This window comes from Anastrepha obliqua, chromosome 4, assembly GCF_027943255.1.
Source record: "Anastrepha obliqua isolate idAnaObli1 chromosome 4, idAnaObli1_1.0, whole genome shotgun sequence".
In the NCBI taxonomy this organism is placed as follows: Eukaryota; Metazoa; Arthropoda; class Insecta; order Diptera; family Tephritidae; genus Anastrepha; species Anastrepha obliqua.
The window spans coordinates 87,779,435-87,798,949 of record NC_072895.1 but is presented as its reverse complement, the minus strand read 5'-3'; the positions used below and the strand labels follow the sequence as shown (position 1 = coordinate 87,798,949).

Here is a 19,515-nt window from a genome sequence, read left to right as displayed (position 1 = left end):
TACTCTTTTCAATAAATAAATGAAAAAAATTACAAGAAAAAATATAAAAAAAATTACGTATCTTCCAATAGATTGATTAATTCAGCGCCACTTTTTTTGAAAACTGCACTCTTATGATTGACCGATCACACTTTGGCCTTTATTTTAAAATCGCCACTAGTGTAAGAATTATCTCATTTCAAATGAACACCAAATGACTCGGATATTTTTAATACGAAATTTCTTCGATAGAGGGCGCTGAACGTTTACTAAATTTTAATGTATCTTTGCATACTTTCTTTAGCACAGCTACACACCCGAGCAGGGTGACTCAAAAGAAGAAGAAGCCAGCGAAAATAAAACTTATTTTAATAAATTTTGAAGTTTCTAAAATGACACCATTTGCGTTCGGAATGGGCATAAAACTTTAGGTCTCTCTATTTGCAGAACAACATTAAGACGCATTTCGTAGATTGGAGGAGAAGCTGCGCAAAACAATTAATAAAGGAAGTACGTGCCCGCTTTGGTGAAGCACATAAAAAGTTAAGAATGTTTTCCTCCAGATGCCTTCAGCAATGTGAATATAGGGTTTTTCAGTAAGAGCGCTTCAACTTTTGAACTTTTTTGAATAAAACACAAACGGTTTGACTTTTTTAACTAATTTTTTTTTTATTATCGAGTTTGAACATATACATTTAAGTATGAAATTCGATTTCTTTTGCATGACCACCGCGTGCACGGTTTACGAAGTCCAATCGTTGAACCCAATTTTCGACCACTCTTTTGCATAAATCGGCCGAAATTCCAGCAATTTCGCGTTCAATATTGGCTCTGAGCTCACAAATCGTCGCCGGCTTGTTACTGTAGACCAATGACTTCACATAACCCCAAAACGGGACGGCTTGTTAAATGGACCGTAAAATGGCCGTAATGCTCTTAAAGTAGCAGCCACAGAACGATTATTTTCATAAAAAATTTGCACAATTTGCAATCGTTGCTCAAGTGTGTAGCGTTCCATGATGAAATGTATACTAATGAAGTTTACAAATGACAAGCGAAAAATAAAAAATATTGCGTCGTTCGCCCTCCCTATCGGAAAAAAGTTGAAGCACACCTATTGAATAACCCATTATATTCTATACGGTGATTCAATGGTGACACTATGCAACTTTCAAAGAATGCTATCTGATTGTTTCATGTCTGGTGAAGCGAGTTGTGCGTTACAGCGTTCCAATGTACAGATAAAAATGGTAAAATTCCATACATCAGTACTACTATGACTAATAAAGGGTGATTTTTTAAGAGCTATAGGAAAGTTAAAAAAAAAACACACGTAAAATTCAGAAAAATGCATGAAATTTTTGTTTAAATCGATAGAACAGTCCATATAATTTAATGCTTGAGGATTATTTCATGGAAATGTTGACCGCGACTGCGCTTCAAATGGTTCATCCGCTTAGTCCAATTTTGGCATACTCTTTCCAATGTTTCGGCCGGTATCTCACATATAAATGCTTTAATGTTGTCTTCCAATGCGTAATTTAAGCAGACTTGTCTGAATAGACATGAGCTTTAACATAGCCCCACAAAAAATAATCTAAAGGCGTTATATCGCACGATCTGGGGGGCCAATTGACAGGTCTTCACGTTCACCGAACTCGCCTCTCAACAAGTCCATTGTTACGCGTGCTGTGTGGCATGTGGCACCGTCTTGCTGAAACCACATGTCATGCAAGTCAAGCTCTTGCATTTTGGGCAAAAAAAAGTTGGATATCATTTCACGGTAGCGCTCACCATTCACAGTTACGTTACAATTCGCAGCATCTTTGAAGAAGTACGGCCCAATGATACCTCCAGCCCATAAACCGCACCAAACTTTGACCTTTTATAGATATTTCTAGATTGGTAGCTCTTGCAATTTTTCTGGCTGATCTTCACTCCAAAATCGACAATTCTGCTCATTTACGTACCCATTGATCCAAAAGTGAGCTTCGTCGCTGAACACAATTTTTCGATAAAAAAGTGGATCTTGGGCCAACTTTCCAAAAGCCCATTCACCAAAAATTCTGCGTTGCGGTAGGTCGTTCGTCTTCAGTTCTTGCACCAGCTGTAATTGAATGTTAATTGAAAAGTCGGAGCAGGCCGCCTAAAAAAATGATTGTTGCTTATAGATTCAATACAGCATCGAAAGCAATATTAAAGCGGTGATTCAAATGATGCCATTCTGGAAATATAGACTTCGAAGCTGAAACATACTTTAGTAGGCCAATTGTCGGAAATGTCGACAACATCATGAAAATCGTGAAAGCGGAGCGGTATGTGAGCACTTAATCGGTTAAGGCTGGTACTAACTTCACAGCCATGAAATTTCGCCAGTGACATGCATTTGGCTTGCCGTGAAATGCTGCTCACAACGTCAAATTTATGAGCATCATCCCAGAATCAATTGGCCACTTTTGTTAAGAAAAGTGTTTTTTAACATAATAATAAAACAATTTGTCTCTTTACTATTCTGATGACACGAGGCCACATGCCACTCGAGGTCAGTATGCAACTAGAGGACACATCCCTAGTAACTCAAAAATCGGTGAAATACCTGGGCATTCACTAGATTGCAGGCTTACGTTTTGGATCGAGATACGGCACGCGGCTGCTAAAACAGCGAATATCACGGGAATGCTGAGCAGACTAATGCCAAACATCGGTGGACCAATCCAGAGTAAAAGAAGGTTGATCGCCACCACAAACGCAATACTCCTCTACGGCAGCGAAATATGGGGAGATTCGTTGAACTGTAAAATCAAGCTCAAAGTATTGGAGAGTGTACTACGGCACTCAGAGTCGCTTCAGCCTACCGTACTGTCTCAGGTGCAGCAGTTTTGGTGGCCAGCGAGGAGATACCTTTCGACCTCATGGTCCGGAAACGAGAGGATGCGTGGATGATGGATTCTAAGAAAAAAAAAAACACGCCACAACTAACGCCGCGGAAAGGCGATGCCAAACCATGCAGCGGTGGCAAAGCCGATGGGACACTGAATCAAGTAGAGGGTGGACGGTGAAGCTGATTCTTACAATAGGTAAACGGGTTCGAAGGGACTTCGAGAAAGCGGTCTATTTAATAACTCAGTTGCTCTCGGGCCACGGAAAGGTAAGATACCCCAGGTGCATATACCGCGAAGCACCGATGACGCTGAACATACGCCTTTTAATTGCGACAGATGGCTCATGAAAAGAGATGCTCTGACGGAGGAGATTAGCAACATCGCCCCGACCAATGCGGTTAAAATATAAATTGAAGACGTATTATGGAGAAAAGAAGATAGATCTCGATGCAGTACAACAAAGCGAAACCTCGTAGACAGAGACATGCCCAAGACGAGCCCATAGCATGACGCTGACTACAACCATGGTGGACCTAGACGTGGGTGAATAGAAATGGTCCGTTTCATGGTCCTCATATTGGGCCCTCCCGAATAAATGTAGAAAGTGGTTCCGGGAAGGGAGTCCCCTCAGAAGAGGAGGAGGGTTTGTTTTAGTAGCCACACCACCCGACCAGTTGAATGCCAGTTGGAAATCTCGAGTGAAGACAGGTCCTGCAGCACTTGGTCTATTCAACGGAGATGTGGTCTTCCTCTTCCACGCTTTCCTTTTTGGGGTACCGTATAGTAAATTCGCCTTGCTGGAGCGTCTTCTTTTATACGGGTGACATGGTCAAGCCAGCGTACCCGCTGTACAGGGTGCGCGGTCTTTTATGTCGGTATGTAAACGATGAATAATTTTTAGCTTATGATTGCTAATAAAGGTGTCCACTTGATTGATATTGTATTCAAAAAATACTTTTAATAAATTGTAAATAACCAAATCAAATAAAAATCACACCACTTGTACAAATCAGTTTTTTTTCAGAGTTATTCAATGTTTTCATACCGACATACAAGATGGCGCACCCTGTATTTTTACACGCTAAACTATGTTCATGCCCCTATATAGCTCATACAACTCACTGTTCCACCGTACGCGGTACTCCTCACTAACGCGGAGGAGGCCAAAGATCTTACATGGAATTTTTCTCTCGAAGGCTCTCAAAACTTTTTCACCCGCTGTTGATATCGTCCATGCTTCTGCGCCATATATTAGGACGGGAATGATGAGCGTTTTGTAGAGCGTCAATTTAGTTCTCTTCTCTCTTGCTCTATTTCTCAGTTGCCTACTGAGCCCGAACTAACACCTGTTGGCAAGAGTTATTCTCCGTTTGATCTCCAGGCTGACGTCATTTCTGTTTTTAAATACTGATCCCAAGGTAGACAAAGTCCTTCGCAACTTCGAATAGTTGGTTGTCAACACTGACATATTGTCCAAGCCGCGAAGACTCCCTGTGTGTTGACAGCAGGTACTTTGTTTTGCCCTCATTCGCAGCAAGACCAACATTGCTCGCCTCTCTCTTTAAACTGGAGTATGCCAAGCCTACAGCGCCCAGGGCCCAATCAGTTTGTTGACGATGGGCTTCAGCGTATGTATTTGTTTGATTTTAAAATAAAATCAAGCAAAATAAAATAAAACAACAGATTAAAACTATATTTCATTAATACTTCTTTGGCACTTTTCAACCTCCTCGTAGGCCATTTGTGGGAATTGCGCCCCCAACATATTCGTCGTGCTTTGCGGCAACTGCTCCAGAAATAGCTCCAAGTGCTGTGAAAAAGGCGTAAACTGGGAATTCTAAGCCAGCTCTGCTTGTCATAACTCCACAATACTAAACATTTTCTCTGCTAAAGATTGCATAGCCGCTTTAAAGTTATTCGAGCGCTTTGCCGATGTACGAGGCATCGACGTCTGGACATAGAACAGGAAAAACGTTCATAAAGTTGTCGAAGGTTATAATAAGTCTTACATAATTACAGCCAGGGTGATCAAAACTTTCGTGACTGCTCCTAGACTGTCTATACATGAAAATGTTCTATAATATTCAAATTAATAATGTATATGTAAATTTGCACACACACAACAAATATTAAGAAGATTTACATACACTCTTAAAAATGCTAAGTCTTCGGAACTCACGCACTTCACTCCCAAACGTACTGGCAGTTTTTGCTCAATTTTGAGTGCTATGTACATTTTAAACAGATATGAAAAGATGTTGCTGGCCTCATGTTGCTGGCATGTTGCGCGGTGTTTTTACGGCGTGAACTGAATACTACTTCGCCATATGTGATTTTAGGCATATTTCATGGCAATGCAGTTTCTATAGATTTCGACAACCATTTCATGTGTGACGCGAGCTTTATGCAAGAACTGAAGAAAAGTTAAACCAACAAAAATCATCTAATTTGGATAAACCTGACTAGATGTATATCATCCTCGGAATACAGCGCGCTGCAGCGTATAAACATAGAGAACTTTTTACAACAATTAATATAAAAGGTAGCGCAAAATTAATTATCCTATCGGAAAATTTGTGAACGTACGTCCAATCATATTTGACAATTGCCAACTAGACAGCTGTAATATACAAACAGACAAGCAATGGTAAAATGAAGATTTTCATCACTCAAAATCTTTTTTCTTAACCAATAAGGTTGGGGAATAAGTTAATAGTGTTTTCATATTTTCTGTTATTTTACAACGATTTGTTTGCTGTTGGGCAAAGCGTAAGAATTCATTCGATAGAATTCTTTCTGCTCTACAAAACTATGTTAATTGTAGTTTTGAGTTATTTACATACCTTTTTATTAGCTTCGAGCCTTAGAAATGGAATACCCAGGAGACAAAAATCAACATTTTCGAAACTTGCTTTTCTTTGCTTTCCATAGAGGTCGAAAAGCTGCCGCAGCAGCCCGGGACATTTGCGACATGTATGGAAAAGGTGTCATAGGCGAGTCTACAGCGTGAAAATGGTTTGCAAAGTTCAAAAATTACGACTTTGACATCGATGACATGTCCCGCAGCGGAAGGTCTTTTTAATTCGATGAAAGACGTCTCAAATCACTTTTGAAGGAGAACAGTCGCCGAACCAGTCGTGAATTGGCGGAAAAAATGAGCTGCGATCATAAAACAATTCTCAATCATCTTCATTCAAGGGGATTTACCAAAAAATTAGGAGCCTGAGTGTCGCACGAGCTCAACGAAAACAAAGAAGGTCGTCATCAAATTGCTTGTCAACATCTCGCCCGCCATCGAGCAACCCGCGGTCATAAACAGCGCTTTTGTACCGAATCGTCACAGAAGATGAGAAATGGTGCCTATATATCAATATGAAGCAAAGAAAGGTGTGAGTGTTTCCAGGAGATACGCCAAAGCCAAGATTCCAGCCTGATCTTCATCCGATGAAGATCAGGATATGTGCTTGGTGGGACATTCTCCCAGTGGTGCACTGGGAAGTGCTTGATACGAATGCCTCGGCTACGGCAACAAGGAGCTCTACATTGCCCATCTACAAGGCGTGAATGAAGCTATTCCATTGAAAATACCTGATCGACATGGTCAAACCCTACTCCTGCACAACAACGCCAGGTCCCATGTTGCACAAGTCGTCAAAGCCGCACTCCAAGAACTCGAATGGGAGGACTTTCAGCATCCGCCGTATTCTCCGGACCTTACACCGACCGATTCCGATCTCTCAAACCATAAGAGGGGCGTTACCTTCGATAACAAAGAGGTACTTAAAAACTGGCTCAACAACTTCTTCGACACCAAACCAGACGAGTTTTGGAGGAACGGCATCAATGAATTGGTCGAGAGGTGGAAAGAGTTTGTAAACAGCAACGGCGAATGTATAATTGATTAACTGATTGATATAATTATTGTTTTTTTTTTGTTTAAATAAAAACCTTCGGTAAAAACGCTACGAATTTATTACCCAACCTAATATTATTAGGTGCGCAACTAAGTTCCCGCTGTTTGTCAATAGATGCCGCCAGGAGTGTGTGCTAGTCGATTCTCACATAACCTAAATGTCATAAACCAAGCTTAGACATATAGTAAACAAACTGCTTCGATAACTAGTGATTTTGTTTTGGTATATTATCATATACTTTTGGTTTTGTGAAAATGTCTGATTAATAATCGAATAATCGTCATTTGCGGGAAGTATTGATTTTCTTCTTTAATTCGAAAAACACGGCAGCTGAAGCGCATCGAGAGCTACAAAAAGTTTATGGAGAGGCTACTTTAAGTGAAACAACGTGCCGAGATTGGTTCCGTCGCTTCAAAGACGGTGATTTTAATGTTAACGACCGTCCGCGTGAAGGAAGGCCAAAAAAAAGAGAAGAAAGTCATGGAGACTACCCGGTCATGCTTCTACGTCGTCGCCTCGGCCGAATATTCACGCTGCGAAGGTTGTGCTATGTGTCTGGTGGGACCAAGTAGGTGTTATTTATTATGAACTGTTAAAACCAAGCGAAACCATCACTGGGGATCGGTATTGATTGAGCCGAGCGCTGCGAGAAACGGCCGCAATACGCAGAGAGGCATGAAAAAGTGATTCTACAGCATGCCAACGCTCGGCCTCACGTTGCCAAACCCCTTAAAACATACCTGGAAACACTGAAATGGGAAATGCAACCCCACCCGCCACATTCTCCAGATGTTGCGTCGTCCGATTATCACCTCACCTTTCCGATCGATGGCACATCGTCTAGCTGACCAGCAGTTCTATTCATATGAGGACATCAAAAAATATCTTGATCCGTGGATAGCCTCAAACGATCAACAGTTTTACCGCGACGGTATACGAGATCTACCAGAAAAATGGCCCAAAGTAGTAGCCAGCGATGGGAAATACTTTCAATGATTCACTTGTAGCCATTTTTTTCAGAATAAAGTTGTATTTTCATAAAAAAAAACAGCGTTAACTTAGTTGCGCACCTAATAAAAGTTATTCAAAAACAAAAACGATTAATTTTGCACCTGCATGCATTTCTGCTTTAAAATTCTTTCTTTAAAATCTGCCAAAAGTGGTGCCATGGAAGTGTGACAGCTGGCACTTTGCCAAAAAATGAACCTCGCACTCGGAAAATCCTGTACATAGACTTTTCTAAACCGGTCTTTCTTTTGTATGGAACAGTGGAAATTTCAACTGTATTCGCATTATCTTTTGTTGCCTGCTATTGCCGTCCTTATTAACGCTCGCATAACTGTGTGTGTGTCTAGGCAACTGAAACATTTGTATGCCTATAACAATTAAGTCAAAATTCCAGTTAAACTATTGATTTTTTGTTGTTGTTTATTTAATTAAATTTATTTAAATCACTTATGCAATTGTTCGTTTCATCCCACTACATGTACATGGATACATATTTATGCACTACAAGTTTCTCTTTATAAATACGCGTGCATGCACTTTTGTAACTACATAAGTATGCATGCGTTTGTATGTGTCAGCACACTGGTAGATGCACTTACATAATAACTAATACTACATACATACATTCTATATATATATTAATATATTTTTGTTTTAATTTATATTATTTTACAATTTGAGTAGTTGTAATTTTATTCATCTAATTAACAGTAGTTATAAATATTATACACGTATGTACATACATTTGCCTGTGTGTGTTTCTCCATATAAGTTTCCAAAATAATTCCTGTTTTAATTTTATGGAAAGTAATGGGTTCTGCAACTAGTTGCACTGGGTGAGTATTTTTAGAGCATTTAAAATTAGTAAAAACTCATTTGATAAAAAATTTCAAATTTTACATATTGAACTTTTATTTGGCTACGCTTACTACTTGATTTCTTTGACTTTCATCCTTTTATTTTTGTAATGCATTATTCTTATTCTTGTTATTGGTAAAAAATTTGTATAATAAACATTGTATTGTATTTGTTTTTTTTTTTCATTTTAATTTTTATTTTTTTTTTTTTTGTTATTATTTTGTTGTTGTTTACCCTGTTTGAATTACTAATCGTTATTTTGTAACATCTGCATTTCAGCTGTTTTTTAATATTTTTTCTGCTTGTGTCTGACTATAGAATCCATTTCAAAGCTACTAATTCTTAATGGTTTACGGTGTCTATGTGATTTTTTTTACATTTTTTCTACTCTAATGAACCTGTTTCAAATTTTTTTCTTATAAATTCTGTTCTTCTTTGTATTTTTTGTTGTTGTCGACTTTTTCCCAGTTCGTTTTCAATATCTTAAAATCATTAATTCTGTTTTTGTACATTTGGGATTTTATTTTGAGCGTATACAAAAATTTTACTTAAACGATTTTATTTTTATTTTTTGTATATTTTTAGCATCCAGTAAATGTTAAAAAAAAAAATTAATTAAAAATTGTCAATATGTGGAATTTGTGATGTGAAAAAAATTTAGAAAATAATATTGAAAAAAAATTGTACATGCAAATAAATAAATTTTTTAACTACATAAAGTTTGTGTTAATATTTTTAGTATCCAGAAAAATTAAAAAAATAAAAAATAAAAAATTTGTCAACATACAGAATTTGAGATTTAAAAAAAAAAATTCAATAAATGATACCAAACAAATTTACTTGCAAACAAATTTATTTTTTAACTACATAAAGTTTGCGTTATTATTTTTAACATCCAGAAAACTTCAAAAAAAAGGAAAAAAATGTCAACATACAGAATTTGTGTTTGCGTTAATATTTTTAACATCCAGCAAAATTGAAAAAAAAATTTGTGATTTAAAAAAAATTTAATAAATAATACCAAACAAATTTACTTGCAAACAAATTTATTTTTTAACTACATAAAGTTTGCGTTATTATTTTTAACATCCAGAAAACTTCAAAAAAAAGTGAAAAAAAATGTCAACATACAGAATTTGTGGATTGATTAAAATTAAAAATTATAAAAAAAAAAAATTAAAAAATAATAAAAAATGTTCATGCAAAAAAAATGAATAGTTTATAAAAAAAATGTATTTGCAAAAAAAATAATTTTGTTAACTTCTCAAATGTTTGCATTCAGCCATACAGGAAAAAAATTTATATTTTTATTATTTGAAAGTAACAATGCGCGTTTTATGCGAGTATTAAGTTCCTAGTTCCTACAATCATTTGCAATCAGCAACAAATACTGAAACAGTGCAAGTATAGGTATATATGTACTAAATATTAGCTATTGTGAATATGCAAGAAAATTATGTTTGCCAGAAAAATAATATTGGATAAGATAATAATAATTGGAAGAGTAAAGAGTCTATAAAAATTTTCATTAAAAATCGGCAGTTAAAAAAATAAAAGTAAAAATTTTAAAAGCTTAATGTCGAACTTATTTAATAGTTGTGGTAGTTTTTAGTGGCGCCCAAGAATCAAAATTACGCAGATTGACAGTGGGAAAATACATATCCCTGCCGTGACGTGAATGTAGACGGGGTGTGAGAGAGAACTAAATAGTAAAATAAAATTGTAAAAAAATAAAATATTCTTTATAAAATAGCGAAGATTTTTAAATAAAAATGAAAAGTTAATATAGTTTAAGCTAATGTAAACTAAGAAATTAAAAGAAGATAATAATAAATAAATAAAAGATAAAAATGTAAACAGAAGATACAAAAAAAAAATAGAAATGAAAAGAAAAAGTTCTTGCCGAACTAATAAATTGTATGGTGACTAAAAAAGTGAACAAAAATCTAAAACTAAGTTAGCTCAACAGCTGCTTCTATCAAATTCGCTGAGAGCTAAGTAGGGGTGCGCAAAATGTTCAACCTTCTCTTTACTCTCAATTGTGGGTTGCACCTTGATGTTTGGCGCGCCTTCTGCTATTAAAAACCATTACACACTTAATACTCTTTTTACACTCCTACACACATTTGATTTAACAAAACAAAAAAAATTAAAAAGAAAAAAAAAATAGTTTCATTTTAACACGATTTTCAATATTTAATGAATTTTTTTTTAATCTCATAGAGCAAATAGAGTGAGATTTTGCGACACAGGTACGAAGCGTTTAAATAGATAGGTAGGGTGGCTGTCGCAATGACACACTTAGACCTTTCGCAGGTCCATCGAGATACCACCGGAACTTATCCTTACACTACGGGGCTTTAATAAACGATCAAAGCTTCGTTAGTTTTAAATGCGTTATGTCCGCTACATCAGTTAAAAATGCCGTTCAAGAGTGCGCAGCCTCCTCATAGCTTAGCTTTCACACTCACATAAAAGGTGTCTGCATGTTTCCATGCCCTAAGCGTTCAAATAAGTCATAGGAAAAGTATCTGAGACTCGGTAGATTTTTCACTTTATTTAGACTTTTAAGTGATTTAAAAATTGTCTCCATCGTTGAATTTATTTATTTTTGAGTCAAAGAGCCATTTAATTATGCAAAAGGTGGCAAGTACACCTCTCTCAAATCTCATTTTACACGAATGCTTTTTTACGTGAATTTTTGGGGAACGCATCTATCGTGTAAAAAGATAATTAAGTGTATAAATTAGGAAGTTAATTGAGTGCGAGAAATTTATTTGATAATTTTAATAATTCGACAACTAGCGTAGCCGAATAGATTGGTGAGTTACTGTTATTCGGTAGTGCTCAGGTTCAAAACCCCGTTCATGAAACATCAAATAATAGCATCAACCACCATTCGCCGCTCGAAGGCGACATAAAATTGTAGGTCTCTCCATTTGTGGAGAAACATCAAGAAAAAAATAATTTTTGTGCGCATGGAGGTTGTCTAATAGCTCTTAATCATGCTGCGTGATTGATTTAAAATGTGGAGTATGAACTCACATAGAGAGCTAGTTAAGCAATTTTTATGCTTACAAAACGCACCTTTTACTCAAAAAATTGAGGCTGAGATGCAACAAACTTTTCCACATAAGTGTTAATTGGCTTGAAATAGGCCCATCGCCGTTTCAGCTAAAGTTCTGCTTCGTCGCAATCTGTAACGAACTCCAAAACTTGCCCCCTCCTTGGTTTTTCACATGCGCGCATTTATATTTACTAAGAAATCAATACCGAAGTTATTAATTTTCCCTGTTTAATGATTTTTTTGAATATAAGAAAACGGGATTTCGGGATTTTGTGACATATTTTTCGTCAGGATTAAAAAGCAAATCGAAGATATCGTCAAAAGTATTGCAGAAAGTTGATAGATATTTAAACTGGTGCAAATAGTAGTACAAAAACCGATAGCTCAAAGTACAGTGAATAATTAAAAATCAAAAACAAATTTATAATTTTTCTTGAAAATTGTGTGTGTTGTTCTCAAAGCTTTGAAGAGACAAGTGATTAAATAATGTTTTTGATTCATTAAATTTATATTTTTAGTCTCCTTTATAAATCGCGACAAGTCAATTAAGTGAGAGGGAGAAAATTAGGGAGGGAAATTAGTAGAGATAGAGAGTGCGTCACCGGGAGTAAAAGTTATTATCTAAATAAGCAAAATATAATAGACCAAATTTGTCTACATTTCGTAACAAATTCAACAAAAACATTTCGCTACGCAAGAGTAAACGAAAAGTTAAATACGCACAAATACAGTGAAACCTTGCTTGGGCGGACTGACTCACTGTCAGTCGGCTTTTGTCCGTCTAAGAGAGGGGTCCAAAGGTGTCGATAAGATTTGATATAGAAAAAATTGTCCGCTCAAGGGAGGCGTTCGGCCAATCGAGGTGACCGTTAGGAGAGGTTACATTATACTTGTCATGCTCATATTTTAGTTCTTCAATATTCCAGTTGCAATTATTTGACTTAGCGAATTACGGTCGCAACTGTCGCAGAAGCATATTTTTGGGATAATTTAGCCCTGATGCATGGAGAGAAGATGTTTTGAGAGGTGTACTACCTGGTATCTATCATACTTGACCCTGATGTAACAGCTGTTGAGCTGTGTGGAAGAACTAAGAAGAGAGTGGCAAAATAGTGAAGACTTGTAAACTGAAATGAAAATTAAGCTTAGGTTAATGTAAAAAAGGAAACTATTAGTCCTGGCTATTTTCTATCCTGGCAAATTTCTGTATTCTTTCCATACTAGGCTCGGCAAAGGTATTCAAGGAGGAAATAATTCAAGGTTTGCTTGATAGCAAGGGTAAATAAAAATTTGAGGAGAACTTTGATGTGGCAGTGCATCACTTGAGATATGTTTAACAAAATTTACTCTGTGTTAGTGCTATATGAAAAAATCCAACACAGCCCTCGCTCACATTGCTTCGTTGCTATCTGCTGATTGGTCGAGTGCATGAATACATATGAAATGATCGTGCAGAGTTCGGCTGGCGAATCACTCCCGTGACGTGGCAGCCGAAGTTCCCTTCACAATTTTGTTTTCACTATAGTTATCATTCTTGGCTCTGCTACATAGACCACCTCTAAAAATATTTTCACCATGAAAAGTAGTCGAGTATGTGAAGATAATCTCTACTTACAGTGACCGGCTGCCAACAAAACTGAATACGGACACAGCATAATGAAACAATTTTTAGAGGTGCACTACCTACCAGCAGACCGTCACTCGGCTCTGAGCGAATTTGACAGATATGCCGACGTCATTCGTTTTGTGTTTCACTAAGCCAAAGCTAAATTTTGTGAAACACAACGCGTATCGAGGTTATGTTTAGTTGGTAGCAACTCTTGGAAAAACACATACCAAGTTTCAGCCTGATCGGTATATTTCTTTGTGCTCGATATTGGTATGAACCGAGGAAGTTGAATGATTTTCAAAAAAGTCCTTTTTCACAACGATAATGCACCAGCTCACACCTTAGCAGTTGTGGTCGCAAAATTAATGGAAATAGGGTTCCAACTCGTGCACATCGCCCCCATTCTCCAGACTTGTCTCACTCGAGTCCTTCGGACTAATATTTGTGCCTTAATCTGAAGAAATGACTGGCGGGAAAAATATTTTATTCACACAAGGAGAAGATTGCAGAAACGGATGGCTATTTTTTAGACTTGAATAAATCCTATTATTCGGAAGGGATCAACAAAGTCTTGAACGAAGTGTATTAGCTTAAAAATAGACTATGTCGAAAAACAAAAAAAGTTGACCTCAAACAATTAAGTACTTTTACTTGTGCACTAACTTTTCAAACGACTCTCGTATACTGCAGGTGTCTAGCTCACGAGGGTCAAATATGAATGACCTAAGACAACATTTGCAGGAATTATAAACTTTCTATTGGATGATTAATTTTGCGCCACCTTGCATGTGTTCCAAGTTTCATTGAAATATCTCAATATTTAAGACAAGTTAAGATGTGCCCTCTGCTCATCAAAGCACCTCATCCCGACCCAGTTTTCTTATTAAACTTAAGATAGAGCTGGGTTGGTCTGGATGTATGTGCTTTTCTTCTGACTGCAGTTGACCAAGATGTCTCAGGCTTCTCCGTGCTATTGCGCTACATTCCAGGGGAAGATGCATTGGAGTATCCTGGGACTAGTCGTAAAAACAACAGAAGAAGGTGCATTGGAGTCTCCCAGGATTAGTCGCAAAGGCGACAGAAGAAGGTGCAATGGAGTCTCCTGAGATTGCTCGCAGAAACGACAAGAGTCCGTTGACCAAATCCCGACCATATGCAGAAAACTACGCAATCTACAGTGGCCTGTGAGAATGCGCGTGAGCATTCTTATCCTTGAGGAGGGTTATGAGTTTTTTAAACCTCTTGTCTCAACTTTTGCTCAAGTTATCGTGTGCTCGGATAGACGAACTAACGGACATGGCTAGATTGATTTCTCGCGTATTTTTCACGCATTTTTTTATATTTTTTTAATGTATTTTCCACTGCCTTTCTCTATCTTCCATTCAGTCATTAAGTAGTTCATAATTTCCATGCATTTTTGGGGCTATTTCAAATTGCATAATCCGTTAAAAACAACTTCTGCATTATTGCAGCAGATTAGAGTAAGAAATGAGATTGTAATTATTTTCATGGCTCGAACACACCCCTGCTCTTTGCCTATTTTGCTGGTATAACTTCAGTAGTCCTTTATCCACTGCTTTTGTCTTTACAAAAAACTTATAAGAAATTGTGTGCGTTTTTAATTTTTATTAGAGTTTATTTACTCAAATTATGATAATGATTCATTAGCTTACTCAATAATATATTTTAGTTTTTGTTTTTGTTTAAAAATTTTGGTACAATCATAATACTATAGCTTTTACAATAATCTCCATCGGCCACTTACACAAAATTTTTTATAACTTTTGCTGACAATCAACTGTCAAATGCAATTTTTTATACATTCTTTTACATTTTTTGTTTATTGTTTGAATTTTAAATATTATGTTTCCATTTATTTTTGTGTTAATACTAATGTTGGTATATAAATATTACTTAGTATTTACAAATATTGCCATACAAAATTATTAAATTATTTTGATTATTTGTGATGAAGTGATTGAAAACAATGAATTGTAAGTTTATAATTAATAACTAATTATTAGATTTAATGAAAAATTAACTTATTAGGAATATTTATAACTCACAAAGAACGAAAACTTCTTTTTGTAAAAAATTGTGTAACATAGAATTTTTGCTTTAGAAGCTTTTCAAAATTTGATTGTTTAAATTTATTTAATAGTTTACAGTGTATAAAACATAAAAACATACTAAATACTAGCATACGCAAATTTTTGGGAATGTTTTTACATCGCCTCAACAAAAAATAGGAACTAAAAGCACCAAAAACTAAAATTGTTCATACTTATAAGGTTACAGTGGAGCGAAATAGCGCACAAAGTGAAAGTGGTTTACAGTACAATTAATTAGTGGGCTTCACACAAATGAGTAGGTTAAGAAATACTTATCAATATTGGGTTGAAATAAAAGTGTGCACTTCCTGGTAGTAAATTTGGATTTAGGCAAATGTTTGGAGAGTTTTTTGGAAATAAAATTTTATTTCCATTCACAATTTAGCAAATAAAATTAAATTTCAAAATTCCAGTTATATAGCGATAACTGTACTAAATATTTTTTTTAATGAAATGTGAGTCTTTGATTTTTTTTTACGTGCCGAGCTGTTGAAAATTACGCACAAGCAATTTGGCAACATAGCATTGCCAAATTACCATGGCAGCGCAGCAACAAAATGCCTAGGGTATGCGAAAAACGGTGGACCCTCAACATTTTGAGCAGATTTGACTGTTTTTATTTTATTTTTTGAGAGCTTCTTATTTATTAATAGAAGTATAAGTATATAATTGCTGTGCGCCGTAACCGAATGGGTTGGCTATGGGTTGACTACCATTCGGAATTCGGAGAGAGAACGTAGGTTCGAATCTCGGTGAAAGACCAAATTGAAGAAAGTTTTCTCTAATAGCGGTCGCCCCTCAGCAGGCAATGGCAAACCTCCGAGTGTATTTCTGTCATGAAAAAGCTCCTCATAAAAAATATCTGCCGTTCGGAGTCGGCTTGAAACTGTAGGTACCTGCATAAGTGGAACGACATCAAGACGCACGCGACAAATAGGAGGAGGAGCTCGGCCAAACGCCCAAAAAGGGTGTAAGCGCCATACAAGTACAAGTTATAGCCTATTATCTAACAAAACCCACACAAACCCAAATTGCAAACTTTATGCAAAAATTATAAAAATTTACAATAAAAAACTTTATAATTTAATTTTTTTTATAAAAATATGGCTCATTGCCTAACAAATACCACATAAACCCAAATTTCAAACTTAACGCAAAAACAAAAAAAAAAGTTTAAGAAATTGAAAAATTTAGTTTTAAGCTTTTTATTCAGAATTAAAAAAAAAAGTTGGCCATGCAGTTTTATAGCTAAATTTAAATACTAGGCTGATAAAGTGCAAGTTTGAAGTTGCTAAAAATCCCATCGTTTTTTTATAACTTTCTTCTATGACGGTGTTGCGCATTTTCTCCATATAACAAATGCACGACATTTTGTGGGGAGAAAAAATTATCAAAAATCAGCTAAAATTTTGAGCGACTTCAATAAAAGTTTAATGGGCTATAAAATTGTTTACTTGAATTTTTTTTAAGTAACTTTTTTTATGACATATTAAAAAATGATTTTGAAAGCTGAAAATCTTTATTTTGGCCTTTACGCGTTTCATTACTTAACTATCTGTACGAGGGTCGTTTGAAAAGTCCATGTAAAGTCAGAGAGACGGTACTACTGGCGAAGTGCTGAATAAAAAGCTTGAATTCGTGTATTTTTATAATTTTTGTATAAAATTGGAAATTTATAAGGTTTTATATAGTTTCATATGTATATTAGCATAGACCTTTATTTATACTATAGATTTATGTTGTTTTTGTATGCCAATGCGCTATATTTTTATAAAACAAAAATTATGAAAATTAAAAAAAGCAAAATAGTTAAAACAGGTCCAAATATTGAGGTGCTATCGTTTTTTCGTGCGATCTAGACACTTTGCTGTTGTCTTGCTGTGGTTACTTGCCAATGCTGCGCCGCCAAATTACTCGCGCTTAATGGTGAATTGCCATTAGAACACTTTTGTTAATTTTTTTGGAAACATAATGCTTCAGATGTGCACTATTTGCAATCACTGTACAAATATATACATTCACTTTTATTTTGTATAAAAATCAGCTAAACAAATTTTAAGTAAAATGGAAGAATACATCTTTTGTACATAATTAATAAATACAAAATAGAGAAAATATCGTTGTTTTCGTTTTGTTGGTGTGTAAAGCAAAAATACTATACCTTGAACCAAAAACAAAAAAATTGAATTTTCTTAATTTCCATACAAAGTCTGTATTTTTGAAATATATGTAAATAAAACCAAAACAAAATATTGCATACTCATTACATATTCACATCGATTCACAGTTATACAAGTAATAATTTAATTATGCAACATTTCTCAACTCAACTTCCTCCCCCAAATTTTCACTAATTATTTTAGTTAATTTATGTATAATTTATTTTCTAGATCGCCTGCGCTCTTTGCGCCTCTTCATCTCTTCACTTATACTTTACAGTAATTGAACATAATTTAGATTACAACATTACAATAAAATTAAACTAAGTGCGTATAACCGCTGGCGGCAAGGGCAACGTCAACGCCGACGGCGGCGGTCCCATTTGCAGCGCCATAAAGCCACTACCACCGCCACCGGTACCGCTCGTCGCACCATTGCCGTTCTCCGCTGCACGGCTATTCAACGTGAAACGTCGCTGGCGCAGCCGTTTCAGTTTACGTCTGGTCATGTAAAGATTTTGATTGAATTCACGAAATTGATGTGCCGCACGTGCGACATTAGCCATGGCGCCACCACCACCACTACTGCCACAGTTGGCGTTGCGCTCTGTAGACGTCACATCGTTGTGTTGCTGCTGGTGCTGGTGATGGCCACCGAAACCAATGCCGCCATTCATAGCCTCTTCCACATCGTATGTGTCATTTGGCGGGAAAAACATGGGGTTGGCGGCCCAATCCCGCCAGAAATTTCAATCTTGCATACCGCCATTCGGCTGCGCACCGCCACCGACGGCAGCGCTCATTGGAGGTGGTGGCGGTGGCGGCGCACCTATCGAACCTGCACTCGCTAGCATTTCACCACCACCACCACCAACAGAGCGGCGTTCGTTATCGTTGCGGTTGAGCGCGAGCGGTTGTACGCCAGCAGCTAAAGCGGCACCGGCTGCGAAATCGTCATCTCCTAGCGAAGACGATTGTTTCGAACGATCCGATTTGCAATCCTCATCCATGCCTAGATGGTGCAAAGGTGTAAGACCGGCGCCGGGCGGTTGGTGTCGATCCGTTGGTGGTAGCAGATTGAGCATGCTCAGTGGCAGACCGGCGAAACCGCCTGGGAAGTCGGGATAGAAAGAGCCGGAGAAGGGACCGAACAGCGAGTTGGGACAGCCAATTAAGTCCGGTTCTGAGCTGGCGCTACGTAGACCACTTGGCCCGTTGCTGCCGGCCACCATGCCGGGCAGTGGTATGCCCAAGTCTAATTCGGCATTATTTTTAGCAGCGTTCTCTGCATTTCTGTTAGCTGCTTTGTCTTTACGAGATTCATCCTTGTTTTTGCCACCGCCGAGACCGATTTGTAGCATTTCAACTGGTGGCCCGCTGATGCAGTCTTTGCGTAGTTGTTCCAGCTTCAGGCTTTTGCCATACTTACCACGCACATACATCAGCAATGAGTTGTAGGGAATGCCGAAGACGCGTGATGCCTGCGAGGTGGTCATCTTCTTGTTCCATACATGCTGCAGTGCATCGGTGAGCTCATTGTTGGTCCAAGAGCGTGGTGGACCGCCACGTGGCGCCGAGTGTTGGCCCTTTGGACGTGGTACTACAAATGGAATGACAGAGAGAGAGAGAGAGAGAGAGAGAGAGAAAGAGACAAATTAGTTTTAATGAATGAATATTAAAGAAATGTGAAATGGTGATATTTCTAAATTGCTGACTGCCAAAAACAAAAACCAAAATACAAAAATTCTTTATGAATACTTCAAAGGCTTGCAACACTGACATCCAGCTCCACCTGCCTCCCAGTGTGCCGCGCACAAAGAGGTTATCACCTGCCAACGATCTGATAATGTTTTAATTTTGTCCTCTCCTACATACATACACACATTTTCACAAGCACTTAATCTTGGCGCAATAATTTATGTGTGTAT

At 37.0% G+C, this 19,515-nt stretch overlaps 1 protein-coding gene across 2 annotated transcripts in view; it reads right to left on the bottom strand.

Moving 5' to 3' along the window:
* Positions 1–18,336: 18,336 nt before the first annotated feature.
* The window catches only part of LOC129244850 (protein jim lovell), a 44,881-nt gene continuing 43,702 nt past the window's right edge, over positions 18,337–19,515 (bottom strand). For both annotated transcript variants that reach the window (XM_054882736.1, XM_054882737.1), the window contains exon 4: positions 18,337–19,187. In XM_054882736.1, coding sequence (XP_054738711.1) covers positions 18,337–19,187 — 851 coding nt within the window. The remainder of the gene's footprint in view (positions 19,188–19,515) is intronic.